The sequence below is a fragment of the Ascaphus truei genome, chromosome 1 (genome assembly GCF_040206685.1).
Source record: "Ascaphus truei isolate aAscTru1 chromosome 1, aAscTru1.hap1, whole genome shotgun sequence".
NCBI classification, from domain to species: Eukaryota; Metazoa; Chordata; class Amphibia; order Anura; family Ascaphidae; genus Ascaphus; species Ascaphus truei.
This window is the reverse complement of record NC_134483.1, coordinates 374,902,168-374,926,975: the sequence shown is the minus strand read 5'-3', so window position 1 is coordinate 374,926,975 and position 24,808 is coordinate 374,902,168. Positions and strand designations below refer to the sequence as shown.

The window sequence follows — 24,808 nt, the reverse complement described above, 5'->3', positions numbered from 1 at the left end:
GGTTAAGGCTTTCACACAAGGACAAATCTTTAATTTGGTAGAGATTGATAGCCGTTGTCCTAGATAAGGACATATTGGTGCCCGAGATTAATATGTTGTTTCTGTATTCACATCTGCAGCCCTGTTGTTTCACAGCCAAGTATACCCCAGTTAAACATCCTGCCAGAAACAACCTCGGTATTGATCTGTCTTTAGATGGGGGGGGGGAAAAACCGCCAACATTCCCAGCCTGTTCTCTGGATTTTGTCGTTGCTACGTGGAAATCCGACTTCACTGATCACTCTGCAGACTTTCAATTAAGACTTCCAGTTTCCTAACTGTGATCCTGCGTTTGCTTCTCAGGAAGAAACATTGTCCCCACATGGACATAGACCAGGGGTGCTCCACGCCAGTCCTCAAGAGCAACCAACAGGTCAGGTTTTAAGGATATCCCAGCTTCAGCACAGGTGGCTCAATCAGTCCCTGCTTCAGCACACGTGACTCAATCAGAGGCTCTGTCTTCAACTGAGCAGCCACTGATTGAGCCACCTGTGCTGAAGCAGAGATATCCCTAATACCTGGCCTGTTGGGGGGTCTTGAGGACGGGAGTTGAGCACCTCTGACGTAGACAGCTGATAAGCTTTGCTTCAGCCACATAATAAATTGCCCACTGGCTGTAATGAGACGTGTGTCCGGCACATTTCCTGTTACCTCCGAGCGTGTCTCCTTGCCGCATGAGAATCAATGATTATTTACTGTTGTTAATTCTATTAATGTCGCCGCTTGCGCATCGCATGCAAAAGCCAGCACCGGTCCAATAGCTGGAATTATTTGCAAGATTGAATCGACAGCAAATTAGAGGATCTTTCCACGTATTTCAAACAGATTAGGATAACTACTCTTGAAGCAGAGTCTCAGTTTGTGGCGCGCTACACGCTGATGTTTTAAACGAGTTTCTGTTATTTAGTGGGTTTTTTTGCAATTATTTTGCACAGGAGTAATAAAAGAAATTCATGGATTACGCAGTGAGCACGTAGAGCAGTTCTGGCAGCCAGGAGGCGTCTGAATTTCCCGTGTCTTAAACCCAGACTTTGGGGGAGAAAATGCTTCAGTTTGTGCACAGAATTCTGAATGAAGCAATCTTCACTTATAAAGGTGGTTTTCTTGTGTTAAACATCAAAAACATCGCATTTCTCCTGCGTGAACCATTCCAGCCGCAGTTCACGTTTGAGGGGAGTATAGGGACGGGAGAGTATTACTGTTTGTCAGGGCTCCATAGCATTAGACAAATGCAATCTTTAGCAAAGACTCACAAAACCTACTCCGTTCTGCCTCACTGCTTCTCTCTTATGCCCTCTGCCCTTTGGCCCACAATAATGACCTATGGTTGAGTCCTGTCCAATTCATTGTTTAAAGATGACTATAAGGCATTATTAGAGAAGTTTATTATTGGAGAGCTCCAGTGATGCTGCTAATTCGGCGTCTCGGTTCTGATCACAGCAACTAGCCCTTTCTAAGAGCAGTGTACATTGCACGCCCAGATTAGGTTGTTGTAGCGCAGTTTGGCACTAAGCTTGTGGCTTTAAACCTGACCAGCTATCAAGTGTTTACTAATCAACTGCAGGAATCAACACATTGACAGCGAAGGGGGTAAGTCCTGAGATGCACATATTAGAAAATGCTACTTTACTGACTGTTTTTACTTCAAGTGACAGACTTTTCTCCCACCCTTATGAACTTTGGGGAAATCGACGAGTTGTGTAGATGAGTGTTTTTGGATGCTATAAAAGTTAGTGGGTACTAAATAGGACTCGCTCTTTGGAATGACAACGTTTGATTGAAGCGAGCAACGTTTGATCAAAAATGGGGACTTTAATTTCGACTTTTGGATTAAAGATTAACAATTATAACAAACCTGTGCATTTTTTTGCAAGTGAAACAAAGCGAGTGTGTGCAACTTAGCACTTCTTTCCTTTTTACCTTATTGCAGCACAAAATTATTGCTAAGGCGTGTAATATAGTGCGCGGCGTGCGCGTCAATTCGAGTTGGCTGTGTCCAGGCTTGGGATTCTATACTTCAGCCGCGCACTGCAGTGAGCGGTGGCGCGGCAGATCTCAGCAAATTCAGGAAAATTTATATTTTAGCGCTGCTGCCACGCAAAGCTGCTAAGCCAATCACAGTGCAGCTATTGCTGTGATGTCTATAGCCATGCCCCCTAGCCGCGCATGCCACCACTTACAACATATAAACGAAATGTGCACGCCACGTGCATGCGCAATGCCGGGCGCGCGCACCAGCACCTACTATATAACAAGCCTAAGGCTGTAGCCGTAGTGCAGGCGCGTGCACGACAGAGCGCAAGGTGTCGCGTGCCTGTCGCCCGAGCGATCCGTGATCTTTGATGGGGAGGGGATGGGGAAGTGTGGCCGTGACGTCACCGGGCTGGTTCACCCTCATTGGTTGAACTGCTCACGTGACACAGCCAAACAAAATCACTTGTCTCTTCAAAATTCTGCCGCGCCGTGGTGCTTCATCGCGCGTGTGGTTTGCGCGCACTATGGCCGGCCTGGTAGAGGCGCTGTATGCTGTTTGCGCCGTCGCGCGCACTATAATCGCATTATTAACCTGTTAACTGCATCGTTTTCCCCAACACTGCTTAGCAGTGACCTCCAGCAGTGAAAAGGTTAAAAAGACCACATATCTAGAATCAACGTTTAAGCAGCAGTGCAAAGACAAAGAGGCTACAAGGAAAAGTGCTTCCATGAAAATTCATGAAGAACATAACATTTAAGGGTCGGTTGGTACTTTTTAGAGGCATTTTGTGATCAACTATTTCCTTGGCATGAAGTAATTGATGGATGATGCCGTGGCTCCCTGAGACACAGGTCAATGCACTAATGTTTTTATGGAGCTATTTGTCTGTCTTTAAGTACCCTCACACGTGCACAGTGCTCCCTATGTTCCTTTGTCTCATTATGTCGCTGTTTAACAATTAGTTCACATTAGTGCTGTACAGAATATCACGTTTTACTCATTGCTCTAGTGGAAGGTTCAGCATTTAATCAGAGCCCCAATGCACACCCCTCGAGCCCCCCAGTATTTCACACGCAGGGGGTGATCCAGCATACTGAAGAGACTGACCGCTCTATGGGTTACAAATTCCCATTGGCATCAATAGAACTTTTCGAACATTAATAGTGCAGCCGACCACTTCGGGGTCTATTGAATGACTCCCTTCATGCTGCTTCAAAGCCTGCGATATATACAGTATATGGTTACCCAGTTCTTATTGCCTCATTCTATTCACTTTGCTGCATTAACGCTTACACATTGCACCATTGCATTATCAATAACCCTTTCATACTTTCTAATTCAAGAGAGGGGTTCTGTAGTTGCAGTTGTTTTTTTTTTTTTTTTAAACAAAATATAATACTTCTTATCTTAAAATAAATGTCGTCACTGTTTACAAACATAGTGGGTAATGTGTCAAGGTCATTTTGGAGCAAAACTGGAACAAAAGTATTATATTATTTTGCGTTAACGTATAAAAATATTTTGCTCCACTTTTGCCCTTTATGAATCCCCTTCTGATTGGGCAGGGTTAGGGAGGAATTACACATATATTGTAAAAAAATATTTCAAATGTGTTCTCTTTGAGTCCATATTTTTACAGCTGACTACATCCCATCAGATCAGGAAGACTTCTTTGATTTAAACACCCCCAGACTAACAATGCATTTTAAACGTAGGAATTGCAGTCAAAAATTTGTGGTGAGTGAATTGAAAACAATATTTTCCTTACACTTAGCATTGATACATCACACTTGAGTAATCGTATACGAAATTAGCTGTGGATTCTGATCTTCAACCAGCGCTAAAATGCTCATCGAGAAAAGCACCTGAAACCATAAAATATAAGAACCAAAAAAAAAAAATCCTAATGTATAAATTGAGTATGCACTGGTGGGCCATTGTGCAAACCATTTAATCTCCGCTCACCCCGTTGACCTTGAGTGAACCACTTGTGCAGGAGTTCAGCTTTGCTTGGAACTCTCCTGATGTATCAGAGCGGGATCTTGTGAAGATGAATTGGTTATACAGTGTCTCACCGCTGCACATTCCTTATAGATACATATTTACTGAGAGGGGAAGGAGGGAGTTAGGGACCATTAGGTGTAGGCAGTGGGGGTCACAAGCTGTTGTCAAAATGTATCATTGCAGCTGCTAATACATGAGTAATATATGACTAATCCCTAACACAATCTACAAACACTATAATAACTGATGCTGAACTGGAAGAGAAACATGAAGTAGATAAAGCAGCAGCTGTATTATGCTGTGTGCTGTAAACGTCTGTTCTATGAATAGTCATATTCAAAACATTGTCTTGCATAGTGTTGAAACTCATCAGAATTGTAACTAAGTGCTGATTAAAAGTTGGCATTTCTAGCACATACATATATAATTTGTGTTTTTTGAGGTGTGTGTGTATGGACATAGATATACAAAAATGTGTGTACTGTATGTGTAACACACTTAACATCATTTAAAAAAAATATGTTCTAGTACTTGTTTTTAGCTCATGATGTAGGAGTATTGTCTTTTTGTAATTTCTATGTGGACAAATAATGAGATTTATCAGTGATCAGAACAAAAACAATAGGATGCACGGTATTAATAATTAATATTTAAAATATGTGGAAAAGCACATACATAATAAATGAATGCTTTAAACTATAAATTATACATGTCAATTAAGAACTGATTACTTACAACAATAAGCGGCAATAAATGCTTATTAATATTCACTCTAAAATGAGCGTAATCGAAAACATTTAAGAAGTCCTGGTAAACTTGTCATTGATTTGCTATAAAATGGTAGAAGACGTTTTAGTATTGTGAGCATAGTGACCAGCCCGTATATACGGTTTCCAGGAACATCTGGTCGGACAGTGTGAGGGATCTCTCCATCACATAATCACTCTGCATTGAGAGTCCTTTTTTTTTCAGAGGAAAAGTTACGAAACAATAATAATTCAGCAGGTGAATAGAGATGGGTGAATCTGGCCAAATCCGTTTCCCGAATTTTCTTGCATTTCCCCCCCTCCCCCCCAAAAAAACGTTTTGTAGTGTCAAATCGGCAAACGGTTATGTTCGGTTTTCATCCACGCGGATTCATCAAAAACCACCATTGGATACAACCCGTGGACGGATTTGTATAATCCAATCTGGATTCAGCAATTCGTTAAACGGATAACGGAATCCATGGATTGGATTCTACAAATCCGTCCACGGGTTGCGTAATCCACGGAGTGGATAATGTTTAAGTGTAATAATAATTTTTACAAATCCTCAAAACACGAACCCCCCTTTTTGAGATTGATCCGCTGAAATCTGTGGACCAAAGGAACTGGACGATCCGCTGCAGAACCAAATCCGCCCCCAAAATATGCCCATCTCTACAGAGTTGAGCTATATGCAGATGTGACACAATTCTTTATACAGCAGAGAAGAGGCACCAGAGAGGGCATTTGCATGTCTTCCATAACTATGACATCTATGACAAGTGATGTTTAACCTCTGTCTGACCTTTGACAAAGAGGCAAGGTAAGCAGGTGTTGTGGAAGTCATGCAGATGATGTCATACATTGAGAGCATTATTGAAATGATTTTCTTCATTCAACTTATTCCTATTCATGCTAATACATGTACCAATGTAACCTATGGGTTGGCGTAATACTTCCCTAAAGATGTCTTTAAACAAGATCCACTATAAGATTATGGTAGGTGAAAGGTGACAAAAACTACTATACAGGTTATAGGGCCTCATGCAGAGAGCATCGTTATTTCAAAATTCGCCATTTTTTGTACAATTTCGCGCAGAAACCGGCAGAAAATGGCGAGTTACGAAAAACGCGCCATTTTGTTTTTTCTATTGCTAAAACTCGCCTCGCGGCTGGCGAGAACCTCCATCTCGCCATTTTTAAAACTCTCCGAATGCAGAGAGGTACGAACGGCATGTAGCGGCTGTTCGCGCCAGGGAAATGGCGCGATTTTCTCATTTTTGCCGCGCCAGGAAAAGTTGGCAATAAAATGGCGCTCGCCGCCTATAGCAAAGGGGAAAAAAAGCCGCGATTTTTTTTTCTTCACATTTCTGACGCGCGCATCTTTCCCATTCAAACTCGCCACACGCATCCATGTTAAACATAGCAGAATTCGCACTTTTCTGCATATGGAGAATAAAACTCTCCAAAAAAGCTACTTTTTATGAATTTCGCCAATTTGAAAATTCTATGCTCTCTGCATGAGGCCCATAGTAAAAACATACACCACATGTTTTTTGTTGTTGTCAATTTTGTATGTATTATTCCCAGCATCCAAGATACTCATGCAGGTGTATCATTTTCTATCATCACAAAATGTTTTATGTCTTGGAACGTTTTCTCCATTTTATACCAATCCAAATAAAATCGATTGAAAAACAACACAACCTCTGGAAAAAAAAATAAAAAATAATCGAGACATATCAGAAAAAGCAATGTAAAATACAGGAAAAGTGAAGCAATCCTACCATAACAAAATAATGACATACAGATTACGATTGATTATACCCACTCAGCAGTGCTATCAGGCCAGAAGGCGGCACACCCCCACTCGTTCCAAGCCAAGGTCCCAGAGACCATTGAATCTCCTACGACATTGCTAATTGTTTTATGTCTTTGTCCCACCCGGGTTTGTTAATCTGACACCGATGACAATGTTGTCTCTCCCCACAAACCATGTTTATGTTTCACATGCATGTTTCAGCCTAAAACATGGCACAGTGTTTAAACTGCAGATATTCAGACTCTGGGCGTGGACCTGGAAATTTGCTTTTAAACCTTCAGAAAGCTTCACGCTGTCTGCCAAATGCCTCAGCTTGTACTGTCATATCTGGGCTAACAGTTGATCAACCCCAGCAGCAGTGCGGTTGTTGGCAGATAAGATATACCTGTAGATTATATACATATAGATTTAAACCTAACACAAAATTATTCAAGGAAGCGTGAATTTCCATCCAAGCCTTCAGTGCCAAGGGGCATTAAAACTGTAATCCACTCATGGACACATATTGCAGTGAAAGAACATCACCTTATCTGGCGTCTGCTCCACAATTGAACATAAATGTTGTAGTTTAGCAAACGCAATGCCCTAAACAAAGTGCCCTAAACAATGCCCCAGTGCAGTCCCAGAAATACACCGTTCTGAGGTTAGTCAGGGGTTAGGGATCGGGGCTCATACTCAATCGAACACAGGATGCCATCAGCATAATATTTTGCTTAATTATTGCACCCCAGCTACCAGTTCAGGAAATAAATATTATCTCCCATTCCTCCGGTGTATAAAACTGTCGGAAGATTTCATGACGAAGTACATGATCAGAACAATACATTAAACCTAAGGTACAGATGTAGCAGATGTTCTTGCACCCGCTGATGTGTGCAATAGCGCATTAGCGCCATCCCTTTTTCATATGCTGCTAATCCATTTGGAACGGCTGCGTGTGTCCCGTTGCAACACGCCGGCGGGAGCAATAACGGCTGCTACAGCTGTATACCACATGTTGTACACTTAATATCGGTGGATGATATGTATATGCACTCACTATTATATATAGACAGAATGGCAGCACACACTGAAAAAGAGGCCTCAACAGAGGCGTGTGGTGCACGGTAAAGGGTAAATAGTTATCGTCTGTGTGGATCCCTAGAAATCAAATGTGCCAGCACAGCACAAGGGATTATCACATTAAAGTGGTTTATTGGGTCCAAAATGCACACGTGCCTGTTGTTTCTCTGAAGAATGTTGGGCATATGTGTGCATTTTGGACCCAATAAACCACTTTTATGTGATAATCCCTCCTCGTGCTGTGCCGGCACATTTGATCTTTAGGGATATGTTTTTTTTTGTTTTTTTTTATGGGCCCTATAATCTTCAGACTGTAGGAAATTCTGTGTATTTGGTGTCCAGCTGCTTAACCTCTAAATTTGTGGTGCTTCATCCTGAATAACACCTGTCAAAAATAACGTCTGCCTTCCACTCCTTTTTGCCTGCGTGTTCCTCAGAGTTGTGGTGCAGTGTTCTGTTTCTTTTCCTTTACATCTGATATTGGTCACTGTCGACTTCTGCATTTCTCGCCCCATACCCCAGCACTTCCTTTTAATGTTCCTTTCCATAGTTCTTTATCGCATTACTGCTTAATCTATTCGGGACCAATGCAACTTGGGGTGCCCCTAGTGAAATGGGGACAAAAACAAAAGCAAAGGGTAAAGGTATGGGTGCTGCAGGCAAAAACCTAGTCAAGGCAACAACGTAGTAAGAATGGAGGGGGCCGTGCACACCAAAAAAACGAGGCAAACAAATGAATGCAAAAGAGTCATTTAATGACTGAACATAGTCTGCAATCCTTCATCAGGGGTTTTGGTGTGCACAGCCCCCTCCTTACTTACTCCCAGGTGACAAAACATGGATTCCTCAAGATGCAAGCAAACCCCTACCATTTTCTGATGTACTGTCGGTACCGGGGTCTTCAATATTGTGTTCCTATACTTGGAGACGCAGTTCCAAATATTTGCTCTGTGGTTATACTGTTATATATCTGTGTGTGTGTGTGTGTGTGTGTGTGTGTGTGTGTGTGTGTGTGTGTGTGTGTGTGTGTGTGTGTGTGTGTCTGTAATTTATATATTTGGATGCCACAGTCCATCTTACACAAACGTATATGTAACTGAACTTCAACTATGCGTAAGTCCGAAAGGAGACCAGTACACATTCGGGAAGATAATAACTATGTCTGAAATTATGAAGTAATTACTTCCAATAGAATTCCTGCTATGAGAGATTTCCTATTCAAAGCAGCAATCCTGTGTGTAATATAAATATATATATATATACATATATATGCGACATAATCGGGAGATGGCGTTGCGCTTTCTATTGGTGATCATGGTGGCCATGTTTATAGTCCGCTGCCATATGTGTCGTTTTTGTGTATGTCAAAACCGACACTAAAAATACACACATCTCCAGAAACGAAAGGTTCCCAGACACCAGGGGCTCTAGAGAACTCCCGGGTCGGGTAAGATTAAAGTATTTCATCAGTCATAACAATGCATTATGGAAGAAAACAGAGATAAGCAGTTCAGTAAATAGCATAAGGATCCTTGAACCAAAGAAAACTCATTCCTGGTGTTCAATAAAGAGAGGATTTGGAGTTGTGGTATTTCCAAGGTCCACGGAATTCATTTTAAGCCAATTGCTTGGGAACCTCCGTAAGCAAAGGTATGTTTACTTACCGTCCATACATTGCAGAGTATCGTATATATAGTAGTGTGTGTGTGTGTATTTAAATATATATATAGAGAGAGAGAGATTAAAAGTAATCTTAAACCTTTCTCACTCAGTGCCACACACCTCTGGAATGCCCTTCCCCCTCAATATCCATCTAGCACCCTCTCTATCTACCTTTAATTTTATTTTAATTTATTTATTTATAAAATGTTTTACCAGGAAGAGAGCTACTTCTCGTTTTCAAGTATGTCCTCGGCACAGAGTTAAGATGACAAATAATACATGTTACAAATACAGTTACATGCGTGAACAGGGTATACATTATATACAAGATATTGCATGCACAGTTAAAGATAATATATATTATAGGCGTATGTAACAGTTACAGACCAGATTAAAATGTGAGACAACTTTAGTTTTGAGAGAACTAAGACTGGTGGCGGATGTGAGAGTCTCCGGTAGGTTGTTCCAGTTTTGGGGTGCACAGTAAGAGAAGGAGTAACGGCCAAATACTTTGCTGAACTTTGGGAACATGAACATTCTTATGGAGTCAGATCTCAGATAAGTGCTGCATGTGGTAGGGGTGAGGAGCTTGTTCAGGTAGACAGGTAGCTTGCCCAGAAAGTATTTCAAGGCAAGACAGGAAAGATGAACTTTGCGCCTAGACTCAAGTGATGACCAATCTAGTTCTTTAAGCATTTTGCAGTGATGTGTGCTGTAGTTGCATTGGAGAACAAAACGGCATTTTGAATTGTAGAGGGTGTCAAGTTTGCTAAGGTGGGTTTGGGGTGCCGAGCCGTATACTATGTCCCGATAGTCGATAATTGGCATTAGCATCTGCTGTGCGATACGCTTTCTGACGAGCAGACTTAGGGAGGATTTGTTCCTGTTAAGTACACCTAGTTTTGCATACTGTAGGTTTTCCGAATTAAGTGGGAGTCAAACCATATGCCCAAGAATTTAAAACTAGTAACAGGAGTTAGGGTGGTGTTAGCATTGATTCTGATCTGGAGCTCAGTCATTGGAAGCTTTAAAAATTTAGCCTTGGTCCCAAATACCATTGTTACAGTCTTGTCAGTGTTTAAAAACAGTTTGTTTTGGGAAATTCAATTTTCAAGTCTCAAAAAGTCAGATTGAAGTATGTGTTGAAGGTCGGAGTGGCTAGGGCTGTGTGCATATAAGATTGTGTCATATGCATACATGTGTATTGAGGCTTCCTTACAAGCTGTGGGAAGATAATTGATGAACACTGAGAAGAGTAGGGGGCCCAGAACAGAACCTTGCGGGACATCACAGGTGATATCCAAGGGGTTGGAGTTAGAGTCTGAGATGGACACATGTTAGGACCTACCGAATAGGTAGAAATGAAACCAGTTTAAAGCATGTTTCCCTGTTCCAGAGCACTGGAGTTTGTTAAGCAGGATAGCATGATCAACAGTATCAAAAATGTTTGCAAAATCTAGGAATATTGCACCAGTGAGTTGTCCCCGTTCCATTCCACACTGGATTTCATTGCAAACTTTTAGGAGAGTAGTTATCTTTTAGGAGAGTAGTTACGGTGTTTGTTTGGGGCGAAAGCCAGATTGGAATTGGCTAGGGAAATTTGTCTTGGCATAGTAATCGCTTAATTGTGAGTGAACACATTTTTCCATGACTTTGGATAGTATTGGGAGAAGAGAGATTGGCCTGTAGTTTGAGACAATGTTTTTGTCCCCACTTTTGAAGATGGGACAACTCTGGCAGTTTTCCAGGTCTTAGGGATATGGCCTGAAGACAAGATAGAGTTGACTATGGAAGCAATTGGTTTGGCAATGGCTGGGGCACCAAGTCTTCGGAATTTAGATTGTAGTAAGTCAGGTCCACATTGGCTGCACCTAAAAAACAAACCTGCTTAAGGAAGCATACAGTATGAGTAGTTCCATGGCTGATACTATACACCTCATATATAAACCTTTGCCCCTGCAGACACACTTATCAGAACGCCCTCCTACTCTCTCTGTATGTTTTTCCTACCAACCAATTAGATTGTAAGCTCTTCGGACCAGCGACTCCTTTTCCTATATTTTACTTTAATGTCTGAAGCTGTGAAGCTATTACTGCTATTACTGCTGTGGCGCGCTGTGTACATTAATGGCACTATATAAATAAAGACAATCATATTTATTGATATATTGCACAAAAACCTACACACATTCCACTTGTATTAAGAATATAGCCTAGTATGATAACGTCTGTCATGCATTTATCTTTGACATGTTCACAAGTAAAATACAATACATGGTGTTTATTTCAAGCTTCTCAGGCCCTTACAGGGTTAAAAGACAACATTTGTGTACATAGACTAGTTATAATTTGCTCACTAGATGCCCCACTGTATGTATTAATTAGTACAATACAGTAATCGCTGCCCAGAAGGAAGAGTTATCATCTAATATTTTAGTTGAGGTTCAGTTGCCCTTAGCCATAAACTAGGCTTAACCAGGGATTCCCCACTGCACAGATCAGGGCCTTTCTCCCTCCTAGATAATGCCTCTGCATATATTTTTATATCTAATTAGATGAATGGATGTCGACGGCTCGTCTCCAGCAAGGAAGCACAATTCTCTATTACTTTAATGTAAGTTCCATCCCCGTGGAAAGATTTGCCAGCATCCCATTGTTTTATTTGTATTAATAAAGAATTGGCCAACTGCACGATGCCTTATGGAATTCTCCACGTCAACTACAATGGTTTCTCTCAGTATTTTAGCCATGGGAAGACGAAGAATAGCTCACTTATAAATTGTTATGCTTTGTAGAGGCTGTGCAAGAGCACTTTTCAATCGCGCTATTTGCATGTAGAGTTTTAATTAAGAGATAACTGTCGCCACAGGTTGACTGCATAAGGCTGCAATATCCAGCAGAGAGATAAATGCCAGTGCCAAGTTTTACAGGTTGAGCAGCAAACAGGGGGTCCATAGTATAAAATGGATTTATAATTAAAAGCATGAACAAAAGTGGCGCTGAATTTAGGCTGGGTGTGTTAGATGAAAAAAAAAGTGGTACCTTTTATGTTCCTGCGTGACGTTTTCCCTAGAGCTAAAAGCAGGATGGATCGTTGCTGGCAGCTATCAGCATGATCAGAGTTACTGAACATGCAGTAATAACTGTGTGTGTAGAATACATTTTGTTCTGTTCTGAACGAGATGAAGTCATGTATAACAATGAAGAGCCATGTCAAATTACAAAGGAAATAATTCCCAGCATTTCATTGTAATAAAGTAAAGTTGTGATTGTACTGTATATCCCCCCCGTACAAAGTAAGTCATAAACGGCTTTACTAAACCCTAAATTACTAATTGGGCAAGTGTAATATCTGCGTTTTGAAGGACAAGTACTGAACCTGCTCCAAGGAAACTTTATAACAGAGAAGGAGCGGCTCAGTGAGTAACAACACTGACTGGCACGAAGTTTGAAGCAGGGGAATCTGGTTCAAGTCCCGGTGTCGGCTCCTTGTGTCCTTGGGAAATTCACTTTATTTCCCTGTGCCTCAGGCACCAAAAACATAGATTGTAAGCTCCACGGGGCAGGGACCTGTGCCTGCAAAATGTCTCTGTAAAGTGCTACATAAAACTAGCAGCACTATACAAAAACATGCTATTATTATTATTATTATTATTATTATTAACAGGAGGTTTTACTGTGGCTCACATTTAATATATCAGGCTTAATTATGTTTTGTCTCTATGGTCCATACCAAATGTTATTATCACGGGTACAGATACAGCATTTCACAATTTTGGGACAGGAGAGTAGAGAAGTAGGGGAGTTTCCTGTCTACAATGGTAAATACTGTATTATAAAGTATAAGTATTCATGGGGGAATAAAAAGACGTGATAACGCCGTAAAGAGAACTGTACACAATCTTGTGAATGCAAGAACTATTTCACTCGTAAAATGCATTAGCTTAGACATGACCCAGATTCAGATGTGGTCTAGGTAGAAAGTGAATGAATAAACTTATGTGTGTATTAAAGACTAATAACATAATTACGCTATCTTGCTATATCTCTATAATTAGTTTTGATTCAGATAAATTATTCATGTGTTGCATGTTGAACAAAAGATGGTGAAGTCAGAAACACCACCAAGCAATCACATAAGACCGATTACGTGTCCTGTATTGTTTCTTCTCAATGAACTCGACATATTCTATTGTAGATGAGTATAGAAGTATAACGAACCGAGGAGCAGAGTCGCAGGTTTTGCTTTCTAATCTACTGGTGTAACTTCGGTTGGTATTTGTAGCCTGGCCTTGTGCATAATCCTCAGCCTGCTCATTATCACACAATACATAAATGAGACCGCAGAAACGTGTGCATATGAATGTTTTTGAATGGCTCGTGTCTGGACATGTAAGGTTACGAAAACACCGTGTTCCAAGAAACTGAATAGCACCAGTGAGTGAGAGATAAGAAAGGCTTCAGAGATAAGTAAACATCGGGCTGCAGCATTTTATCTCCCCAGCAGGTTGCAGTTCCTAGCTCTGTGATATAAACCAAGTTTTTTTTTTTCTCTTCAAATTTGAGGGGGAAAAAGGTTCAAGTGAAGCGAAGTGAAAAAGCAGCAACCAAGTAGTGTAGACGTAAACTGCATCATTTGCTGCAGCGGCAAGATTTGCTGCGATAAGCTGCTAATATATGAACCAAAAAATGTCATGCAAAAATGTGATATGTGAAGATGTAATATAATGTGCTAAGATTGCATTACTGCTTAATCTCTTGGGAAATCGGATCTTTGATATGATAAAATATACCAAGTAAGCACTACTGTTACTCCCTGGAGCATATCTGTGGTGAGTGGTAATACATTCTGATGCACTGAGAGAGAATTATTATTTAATCCTATGGAAAACCAGTGAGCAGAGCTGTCACACAGTATGGTACATTGACAACGTATTGCCATTTAATCTTAGGTAAACTTGTGATAAATGTGGATATACTACAGGCGCATTAACATTGGACCCGATTGATGGTGTATGATAAGATGTGAGATATTCCGATCGTTTGAAGGATTCCCATTTAATGCCACGGAGAAATCTGCCATAGTTTCTCGCCCGTGCCATGTCATATCCGTTTCATGTAGCTGTGAGGTGCTGCAAACAGATCCACACGGCTGCCTTTTATTTGCTGTCATATTAATGTCATTGGATGCCCGAGCGAAGTCTCTAGTTGTACAATTACTGTTATTTCATGGTATACACACATTGCACAGATGTATTTCTACTTATTAAACAAGGAATTTGAAGAAGGAAAAAAACCCATCTGAGCCCCTTAATACAGAAGATGGCTGTCTGTGACTCATAAGTAAAGTGATGTCAAGGAAAAGGTTGCTGGCTTGTAATATTTTTTCCCCTTCTGTCCAACTCTCGTTGCTCATTTAGAGTTCTTTTTTAAAAAAATGAGACAATAAGATGCGGACCCAGCTTTTGGATGACCCTTTAGTAGTGTATGACACGTGTTATTTGTTTTTAGACAGGGTGCTCCATCTACAGGCAAGATTGCATTTCATTCAGAATTTAATTTTCTCCTCTGATTCGTACCAATTAGCAAGTGGGAAATGCTGCTGGCACTGTTTTTAGTTTCACTTTGCATGGGACTAAAGGGCAAATTCATCAAGCGTCGGGTACCGGTTGGCGCAGCCAATCCGGCGTGAACTTGTATTCAAGTCAGTGAGCGATGACGCCCGATGGGGTGTGCTAAACCCTACCGGCGCTCTATATAATTCCTCTGCCCATAAGTGAGACAAATGACTTGGCTGACACTCACACTTCCTGCACTCATTACTTGTTAGTAGGATTGCAGAGAAATGACTATATGTTCTGATTGTAGGTAGGCATTAACATTTTCCTTCCCTTTATTTCTGGAGATCTCCGTTTCCTCGTTTTGCATGTTCTGTCACATTGGGATCTAAATCGAATGACAGAAGAGTCGCATGTTATTTTGTTTTTGTGACTGTTTATTACACTGTTTGCTTATGTTATTCCTTGCCAGCATTACCCTTTACGCTAAAAACCCAAATGTTATCTTCCTGTACAGTCACTCGTGCACGATTCTGACCCCTATTTTTACACCCTTTTTATTTTCGTTCTCAGGTTCTCCCATGCCATCCACATCATCTAGTCCTTCAGTTATTGAACATTTGCATTCCCCTTCTCCATCACCCCATCTCAATGACAACCAGAGGTGGTTGCTAAGTACTAGCGCCAGCCGGCCAATTCAGGACTCTGACACTGATGACGAGTTCAATGCCAGCACATGTTTGGTGCATCCAGCTTCTGTGTCAGAGTGTGTCCCGTGTCATGGTAAGGAGAGGACACCTTGTCTGTGGTTCAACTGCATTCTTTCTTCAATGCTTTCTTCTTGTTTATCAACATGCTTAGTTAGCCTACAGATGCTTGTATGATTGGCAATTTCAATCCCAGAGTCATTTGACAGCACAAAAAAGTTGCCATCGCAAGATTTTACTCATTGGGGTTCCTGTTGTTCCTATGGCCGTAATAATATTAATACTATTATTTTATTTAGGCACCAAAACATAGATTGTAATCTCCACGTGGCAGGGACTTGTGCCTGCAAAATGTCTCTGAAAAGCACTACGTAAAACTAGCAGCGCTATACAAGAACATGCTATTATTATTATTATAGCATATCCCGTACAATGTGAGGGTAAGGACACGAACAAAATATAAAATACATACATTGTAAGACATCATGAAAAGAAAGAAAGTGAAGTCCCTTCTTCTAAAATCTTACATGAGAATTGCCTCAATTTTGGAGTGTTGTTGCATTGGAGACACTTGTTACATTAATAACCTGTTACAGGGACTTTTTTTCTCCCATGGCTTTCATTTATTTTATCCCCTTTTGCCATTTTTCTCTGCATTCTCTTGCTGCCTCGTTATGTGCTGCGTACATGGACAACACTAGATCAATAGTAATATACACATGTTACATCTATTTATTCAGCTGCTAGCTGGGCAAAAACGTGTAGAACGTACCTACACATTTCAAATACTGCTGGGAACGCTTACATTCTTGAGGAAATATTTTAGTAAAACATTAATGGAAGAAAAGACAAAATCAGAGCGCTTTCTTTGTATAGAACTTGCAATTCACTTTTATTTGTGACTAGCAATTTATAAACACATTTTATACCTGTCTCTGTTTGACATACACTCATTTTAAATTGGCCAAGCCAGTATTACTAACTGTAAGAAAACATACAGTTTTATGTGAATTTATCAGACCACCTTTCTCTAATTTCTTGACATTACCATCTTTGCCTCTGTCAGAATTCCTGTAATAAATCATTAAGGATTTATAACATGATTAAAACGACATGCTTTCATGTGTACTGCAATTTTACACAGCATTACCAGATACAGTAATTGGTATCAACTTTGCCATGATAATTATGTATTTGTTGTTACTGGCATAGTGACTGTATGTACTTTTCTTGTTGACAAATGATAGACACTTGACAAATTGGCCTTCTTAGGCCGTGCATGCCATGTCTTGCTCTTCTTGGATGAAGTTCAATAAGAATTTGCACAAATGCCGTTGAATGGAAGTGTTAGTTTGGAATCAGATACAGGCAGATCGTCACACACATGTCACACATCTTCAGTTGGTTTAGAACACAGGGGGTAGCCAACTCAGTCCTCAATGGCCACCAAAAGGCCAGATTTTCAGGATATCCCTGCTTCAGCACTGGTGATGCAGTAGAAGACAGCCACTGATTGAGCCACCTGTGCTGACACAGGGATATCCAGAAAGCCTTATCTGTTGGTAGCCCTTGAGGACTGGAGTTCGCTACCACTGGTTTAGAAGAAAGGAGGTTGAAACGAATAGGATTAAACAAAAGAAAACATTAGTGGTTATACATGAGATTCAATAGTGAACGTGTTTTATATAGGCTTCGGTTCTCTTAACTCCCCTTTTGAACAACATGATGTAGTGGCCATATTTGTCCAATCCAATATCTTGAAGAAAATAAATCTGCATATCCAATGTTTGTTAGCTCTCTGAAATCCGATGAAGGGAGAAGGTTTCCCTGAAAGATTGTAGCTGTAAAGGTTACTTATTCAGTTTGAAAGGTATCACAAAGATCAGATGATTCCTTCTGTATGTTTGCAAAGAAGGGTGGGTAGCCGTGTTGGTCCTCTCTTCCATGGAGGGAGAGGGAGCAGGTGGTATGATGCCTTTTATTGGACCACAAAGTAGTTGATGTTACGAGCTTTCAAACCTCTCAAGGTCCTTAATCGGATATGATACCCACTAAAAGTTATCATTCCACCTACGCCCAACTTTTGTTACTTCGGTATGTTTAACATTCCTTGACATTCACTTATAGGTCACTCATGATACTGATTGTATATGTTAGTTGGGGTCAGTTTAATTATATTGTCCTCTTAGGTGTGTGTATTATACATTTAGTATTTGTATTATATGCAACTTCTGTTGGTTGGCTATAATCATGGTTACGGCTGTAATATTTTACAGTGGAAGCACAATCTTAAAGTGCTGCAGTATTGACCACACATTGTTTAGATCAATTACGTGAACATGAAATATATCAAATGTTCTATTAATTGATTGATTTTTATTAGTGGTTGCAGCGTGAAATGCCGTTTAAGAAAAGCCCCTCAGCTCACGGGCATGTTTGGAAAAGCTAAACCGTACCCAAGAAAAACAAAATGTTGAGCACCTATCCAACAGGTTAGCTGTTAATTGTAGGCGTTAATTAAATCAATTCTTATTATTTAGTTTTCTCAAACAGTTATAATGCTGCACTCAGCACTGTAGAAAAGGAAAGGCAACATTCAATAAAATACAAGGTTAGTACAAGGGTAGATAACATGTGAGTGATGATGCATCGGTAATGCTTGGTAAAGGTTAATGCAATTGAATGAATAGACCCTAACGTTTCATGTTGTGTATACTGTAGCTTGCTAGTTCTGTGCAGATCTATACTGCACTGCAACCTCATCGTGAGGTCCCAGGTCCCAAAATATGACTTTGCTGTGGCCTGAGGTCAAAGAGGTAATGGGAGGGCACCAATGGCCTGAAAGAACTGGCTCCACTGGTGTTTGGAAATCCAGAATTATCCCTAGGGGACTGATGGGCAACCTGAAGCCCACTGGACACACAAAGCCAATGGGTAGTTAACCTGTGGCCTCTTCATCCTTTTTAAACCTTTGCACTAGGACATTAAGAGCCATACTACCTAAGACTTGCTACTCCACAAGAGTGCTGGAGTACACATTGCAGCTCCATTCAGGAGAATGGGTCATATAGGATTATACTTCCTTCCGTCCTGTTACTCTATAAGACACCTTATGTGCCAGAGGACATATTATAGCCCGTTCACTTGAATTGGCCATAAAGGCTAAGCCATTCTGGAAGGCGTCTTATGGAGTAGCACAGCTTAGTACATGTGACCCTAATTGCATTTGTATTGTTTATAAACATGCAGATTTCTGTACAGCATCTTATTGTTTTACAGCGCTATTTTTTTAATGACCATATGAAATTATAGCTGATAAATGGACACGTGCCTTTTTCGTTGTATAATGCCCGTAGCTGTCACCCTCTTACCGGAACAGGTTTCCCAACACTGCCTTAGGTGGCTAAAATGGCGAAACAAGTTAGTGGGAAATAGTGACCGTATAGAAAGAGAGAGAACATACAGCAGAAAGTCATTTATCATGAATGCAAACATGGCACCCTGAGCTCCATGAAATTGACTCTTTTTTTCTCTCTGTGAAATTGCATTTTTGTGCCGTTTGAAAAATGTTCTCTTTATTCCATGGAAATATTATGTTCCTACTCATTGTGCCATGACATTGTTAATAACAAATGACTCTTGGTTTTGTGCGTGGAAAACTCATTTGGATGGTCATACGAGAAGCACATTTGGTTGTCAGAATGTAGCTCTCGTTTTGCAGGGAGCCTGGCAGTGTGCTTAGAATTCTGTTAGTGAGGGGCTGAGAAGAGGGGCAGAAGATAGACGTAGCAATTCAAATCCATGACATGACTAAGACAACAGCTGGAGGAGAGTCAGTCCATACACAAAAGCATGACAGAGACATTTCCATAATAAATATGGACCTCTGTGCTGGCTCTGGATGCGTGCCCACCACATTGCTATGAATGTGACTGCGTAGACAATCTGCACGTTGATCAAATGAAATGCGGTGGGTTCCTAGTAATAGCACATACAAAACAAAAGGGAAATTCAGCCACATTATATAATTCGACTCTGAGCGCTGGCGTTTGATCCTTAGTCGGGTGTCGTTTTTATATTTGATACTTTTCCAGGCAAAATGGAGGAAGTCACCTTAAGAACACTTTCATTTTGCAGATTAATGCTACCGTGGGCTAAGGGCCTTATTTTATATATTCTCTGAAGTGGACCGCTGTGGCGTATGTAGAATGACCCTCTTACTCATTTAGCCATTCCTGAGAGAAGGTTTTTTTTTCTACACCCCTTCACTGCCAGGGAGGTCTGTAAGGCATTATTCTTCAATTTCAGTTACCTCTGTTAATCAAAAGTGATACATATTATTGGCGCAATCCATAATAATTATAGAAGATGAAAAAAGGAAACCTTTTTGTTGTCACCCTCGTATGATGTTTGCTTTGATGTTCACTTTTCTGTTTTTGTTGCGGGGGGTGTTGGCGTTACATGTGTTATTAGCACAATTGACTTATTTGGGCAGAGCACTGCATAATTGTTAGATGTGGGTCATGCGATTTTCAATAAGGAAACTCTATTCATAAATAAAGCTGAATATATTAACCTGTGCACGGTTAGTGGTCTTGCAAGCCAATGGTTTGCAGGGCTGTGCTTTCCTCCTGGTAGTAAATAGCAAGCATTTATTCTGAGAAAAGATGGTGGATGAACGGAACATCCTCGTTACAGAAGGTGCAGCGGCTAATACAGTAAAGGGATTTTATTCATACAGGCAGTCCTCGTTTTACAACGCTTTGCTTTACAACGAATGGCTTATCCAACGCTATGCAATGCATACCTATGTTCATTTTTACAACGCCAAAACGGCTTATCCAACGCTCTTACGACGCTTTGCAAAGTTGTTTATGTATATTATATATTATACTATATTATACTATATAATATATTATATTTTTATATTATATTATATATTATGTAATATTATATATATAATACAGTATATACACTATATAATTTATGTGTATGCCTCATATCTTATTGTCGGCGTAAAATATTTTGTGTATTTTAGCATTAAAAATGCCTTCAGGAACGGAACCTTTCATTTAGACAGTGTTCCTGTGGGAAAACGTGTTTCGCTTTACAACGTTTCGCTATCCAACGCCATTTTGAGTAACGCATTGTGTCGGATAACCGAGGACTACCTGTACTTGGAATAGACATAAAGCTAGCCTAAATACGAAAGAAAACCAGGGATCAAACATTGGCCCGAACCTTTATAGCATATAGGAAAATGGGCACATTAGGTGGGCCAAGTGTTTTTAGCCATGTCTCTTTGAAAAAAAAAAAATCCTTCCTGTGGACTATTGCTTGATGTGCAGTAGAAATGTTAGTTATTGTCCCATCTCGCACTGTAAGCCGCACTGACATTTTTTCCCATACAATTAGAAATGGCAAAAATGCTGATCAAATATTATTTGAGTGGTAAGTACTCTATTACCAAAATCTTAACAACTTTTTTTTACAAATTATTCCTTTTCAAGCATTTCATAATGATAACTATCAAGCACAAAATGGTATATTCTTTTGTTTGGCGTTAGATTGCTCACGTCTATTGTAGAAATTGAATTGAGTTCTTGCACAAGTTGCACACAGTAAAACGGAGAAATCACTCTGTTAAAGTAATGTTAAGGATAAATTGCTTCGGGAAATGATAGTGGAGGGTAGCGGGGCACCGGTATCTAATTATGTGATGTGATGGAATCATTAACGAGCACATCGTTTCTTGGTCAGTCTTTGTCTGCTACCAGTCCGGTATAGTGTCAAATTTATTTCTCCCCTCCGTACAATGTGACTGAAGAAAGAAATGATGCTACGAGATTGCCTTGCTTTAAAGAGAGCATAATTAATTAGCATTTGACAGTGTAGATAATACATGAGTAACCTTAAAGTCGTTTTTTTAAATATGTATTTAACTGAACTGGAGGGTTCCTCTGAGCTGATCTGTGGTTTCCTAACCTCTGGGGCTCTCCAGTTCCTGAGATTTTGGAGTTTTTGTTTCTGTGTGTGACACAATAAAATAACAAATACGACCGCAGAGTCACCAATGAAAAATCATAATGATAACCCCTAATGAAGTTTCAACTTTCTTTTGGCTGCTGGAGAAATCCTGACCCCATGGCCATACTGTGTCCACCAGGCAACTATTCTTGCCTGGTGAACAAAACTAACTATATCTTGGGAATCAGTGGGTGCCTGGAGTTCAAAAGCACCAAAGATCAGCCCCAGGGCACCCTCTGATCAGGTAATTAGTGCCCCCTCCAAAACAAAATCAAACAGCGCAGACTTCTGCTTTTAGAGGTTGCATTAACATTACAAATTTTTTTTATTGGCTTGTAACAAGCATACATTGTATCACCAACCGTTGTACTGCATATCAACATTTTGATCACTGACATATTTCCTACCTAAGACAACTACTGTGTACTACATACAACACTAAACAAGACCTACAAGACGTACAAAACAAAGGACCCAGTGGGGGGGGGGCACGATAAGGGAGGGGGGGGCATGATAAGGGAGGGGAAGGTGGGGTGGGGGGGAGAGGGGCGAGGTCTTCGCATCCTTTGCGAGGACCTTGGTTCCGGTCCGTCGTTCGTGGTTTGCCTCTAACTACACCTAGAGCCCATCTCTCAACTCCACCCCTATTTCTCATTATTACTGTCAGGGTTGTCATCGTTGTTGAGCCTACCTGTCCGTTACTATGTGATGTCCGATCCCGTGCAATCAAAGGAGAACACAATCACTACTATCATTGTAATATTGCGACGGTATCTACCCATGGGATATCTGTCTGCGCCAGCCACGACGTCCAGACTTTTAGAAAGTTTGAGCCGGGGTCATTGACTAAACTCGTCAGTTGTTCCATCCGGCAGACGTGCCAAATTCTGTTCCTCATTTTGGGGATAACTGGTAATTCGTTTTGCTTCCACAATGCTGCGATCTCGCATCTTGTGGCTGTTGTCAAATGCGCGATTAGTTTTTGCGTCGCATTCGACAGACCCTGGATCCGCCTATCCAGAAGGAACACCCACGGGTCCAGGGGGATCTCCAAATTGAGTATCCTTTGTAACCATTCTCTAATTTGTTCCCAAATCGGGACCACTTTTGAGCAAGACCACAGCATATGTTTCAGATCTGCTACTTCCCCACACTGCGGGGAGTATCCCTTGACAAATTTAGCTAATCTTGATGGGGTGTAATACCACCGCATAAGGACTTTATATGCGTTCTCTTTTAATGTGGTGCAAACTGAGCTTCTGGCAGCAGCCTGCAGGATCCTGTCCCAGTCCTCGTCCTCTAGTGTCTCCCCTAAGTCTGCTTCCCACTGTCTGATGTAACTGAGTTTTTTATTCTCTGTGGTCTCAGGACAGATCACCTCCCTGTACATTGTAGAAGTCAGTCCCCTTGTGTCCGTTCCTCTGGAACACAGCTGCTCAAAATTTGTTCTTGTTGGCCTGATTGGGGATTTGTTATAAAAATCACGAATCTGGAGGTATCTGAAGAATTCCTTGTTTGGTATATCCTTTGTGGATTTAATTTGTTCAAATGTTTTAATAAATTTCCTGCCCTCCAGATCTAGCAGCCATGTAATACCCGACTGTATCCAGATTAGTAAATTATTTCTATTCATCCCTGGAGCGAAGTCCGGATTCCCGATTATCGGTGTCATTAGCGATTCTCTGTAAGTGAGATTGCAACTAGTTTTAGTGGCCTCCCATACCCGTAAGGAATTAGCTGTGGTCTGGAGCGGTATTACCATGTTCTTTCTTCCCCTCTTGGGAAGCCAGATTAAATTCTGTAGTTCTGTTGGTGCACAACAACTTTTTCTCTAATTCCACCCATCTCCTTAATTTCGGATGTGTGTGCCATTGAATAATTTGGCACAATTGGGCCGCCTTGTAATAAGCTAACAAGCAAGGTACCGCTAGTCCCCCTTTCATAGTGGGCCTCTTCAAGATACCCTTTGCAATCCTTGGGCTTTTCTATTCCAAATAAATTTCATAATTTGTGACTGCAGGGAGAGGATGTCCGCATGTACTATAGGTATGGGCAGACTTTGGAATAGACATAACATCCTTGGGAGGAGGTTCATTTTCACGCTATGTATCCTCCCAATCCAAGAAATGCCCCCTTTCGGCTGTAATATTGTTTGCTGTGACAGGGGTTGTTCTTTCACAATGTATGTATGTATGTCTTTATTTATATAGCGCCATTAATGTACATAGCGCTTCACAGCAGTAGTACACGTGACAATCATATAAATAACATATAGTACAAACAGATCACGGGAATAAGTGCTTTAGACTTAAATATTAACATTTAGGAAGAGAAGTCACTGCTCTGAAGAGCTTACAATCTAATTGGTAGGTAGAAAGGACGTACAGGGACAGTAGGAGGGCATTCTGGTAAGTGCGTCTGCACAGTGTATTAGATCAGTGATTTTAACTTGTGTTCTGTGGGATGTTACAGTTCCAAAGCTATCAGGGGTTTGGTAATGGGTGACACTCTATTCTTCAAGACCCAGCACTTTTTTTTGCCCTATTTTTTTTTAATTCAAAAAGGTTATTACATGTTAAACTATAATGTTATGAATGATACATAATACAGTCGGAAACTGCAAAAGGCATCTCACAATTGTCATGGCTTTCTATTGGACGCCAGAGTGAGGCCGAGCTCAGTGGACATATTGTTTCTACCCGACAAGAATACTTGTGAGCGAATTTCAAAATGAAATATGTCCGCAGATTGCTGCTTTAGAAGGTTGAACGCCACTGCATTAGATTACAGTTAACATTTCTGACACTGAATGATCCGTTTCTCGCCCCCACGGCTGTTATTATACAGGTGAATCCTTCCCCTAAATTGTAAAAGGATGTGTTAATGCCGCCATGCAGACCAAGCCAGACTCCTCAAAGTGAGCAAGGACTATGAGAATCTCATTAGCCCTGACATTCCTTACCACCCTATATTAACATATGTTTCATTACTCGTGTTAAAAATAAGCTTGACAGGCAGATAAATCTGTGATCAAAAGTAGACTGTTTGCTCAGATTTGTTTTCAGAAAGTAACGTCTTATCATTTCTTTGTATGTTTTGGCATTGCCATGTCAAATTTGTAAAATATATGTTGCTCCTACCACAGGTTATTAGCAACTGGAAATCAATATTCAACACAGATGTGACATTTCACCCTGTGCCAGTTT

The 24,808-nt window shown here is 40.7% G+C and overlaps 1 protein-coding gene across 16 annotated transcripts in view; it reads left to right on the top strand.

The window, feature by feature from the left end:
* TENM3 (teneurin transmembrane protein 3) overlaps positions 1–24,808 on the top strand; it is an 816,371-nt gene that overhangs the window by 569,566 nt on the left and 221,997 nt on the right. For 10 of the 16 annotated variants that reach the window (XM_075610771.1, XM_075610754.1, XM_075610763.1 and 7 more), the window contains one exon: positions 15,442–15,651. The exons of the other annotated variants lie outside the window; for them this stretch is intronic. In XM_075610771.1, coding sequence (XP_075466886.1) covers positions 15,442–15,651 — 210 coding nt within the window. The remainder of the gene's footprint in view (positions 1–15,441; positions 15,652–24,808) is intronic. 16 annotated transcript variants of the gene reach the window in all.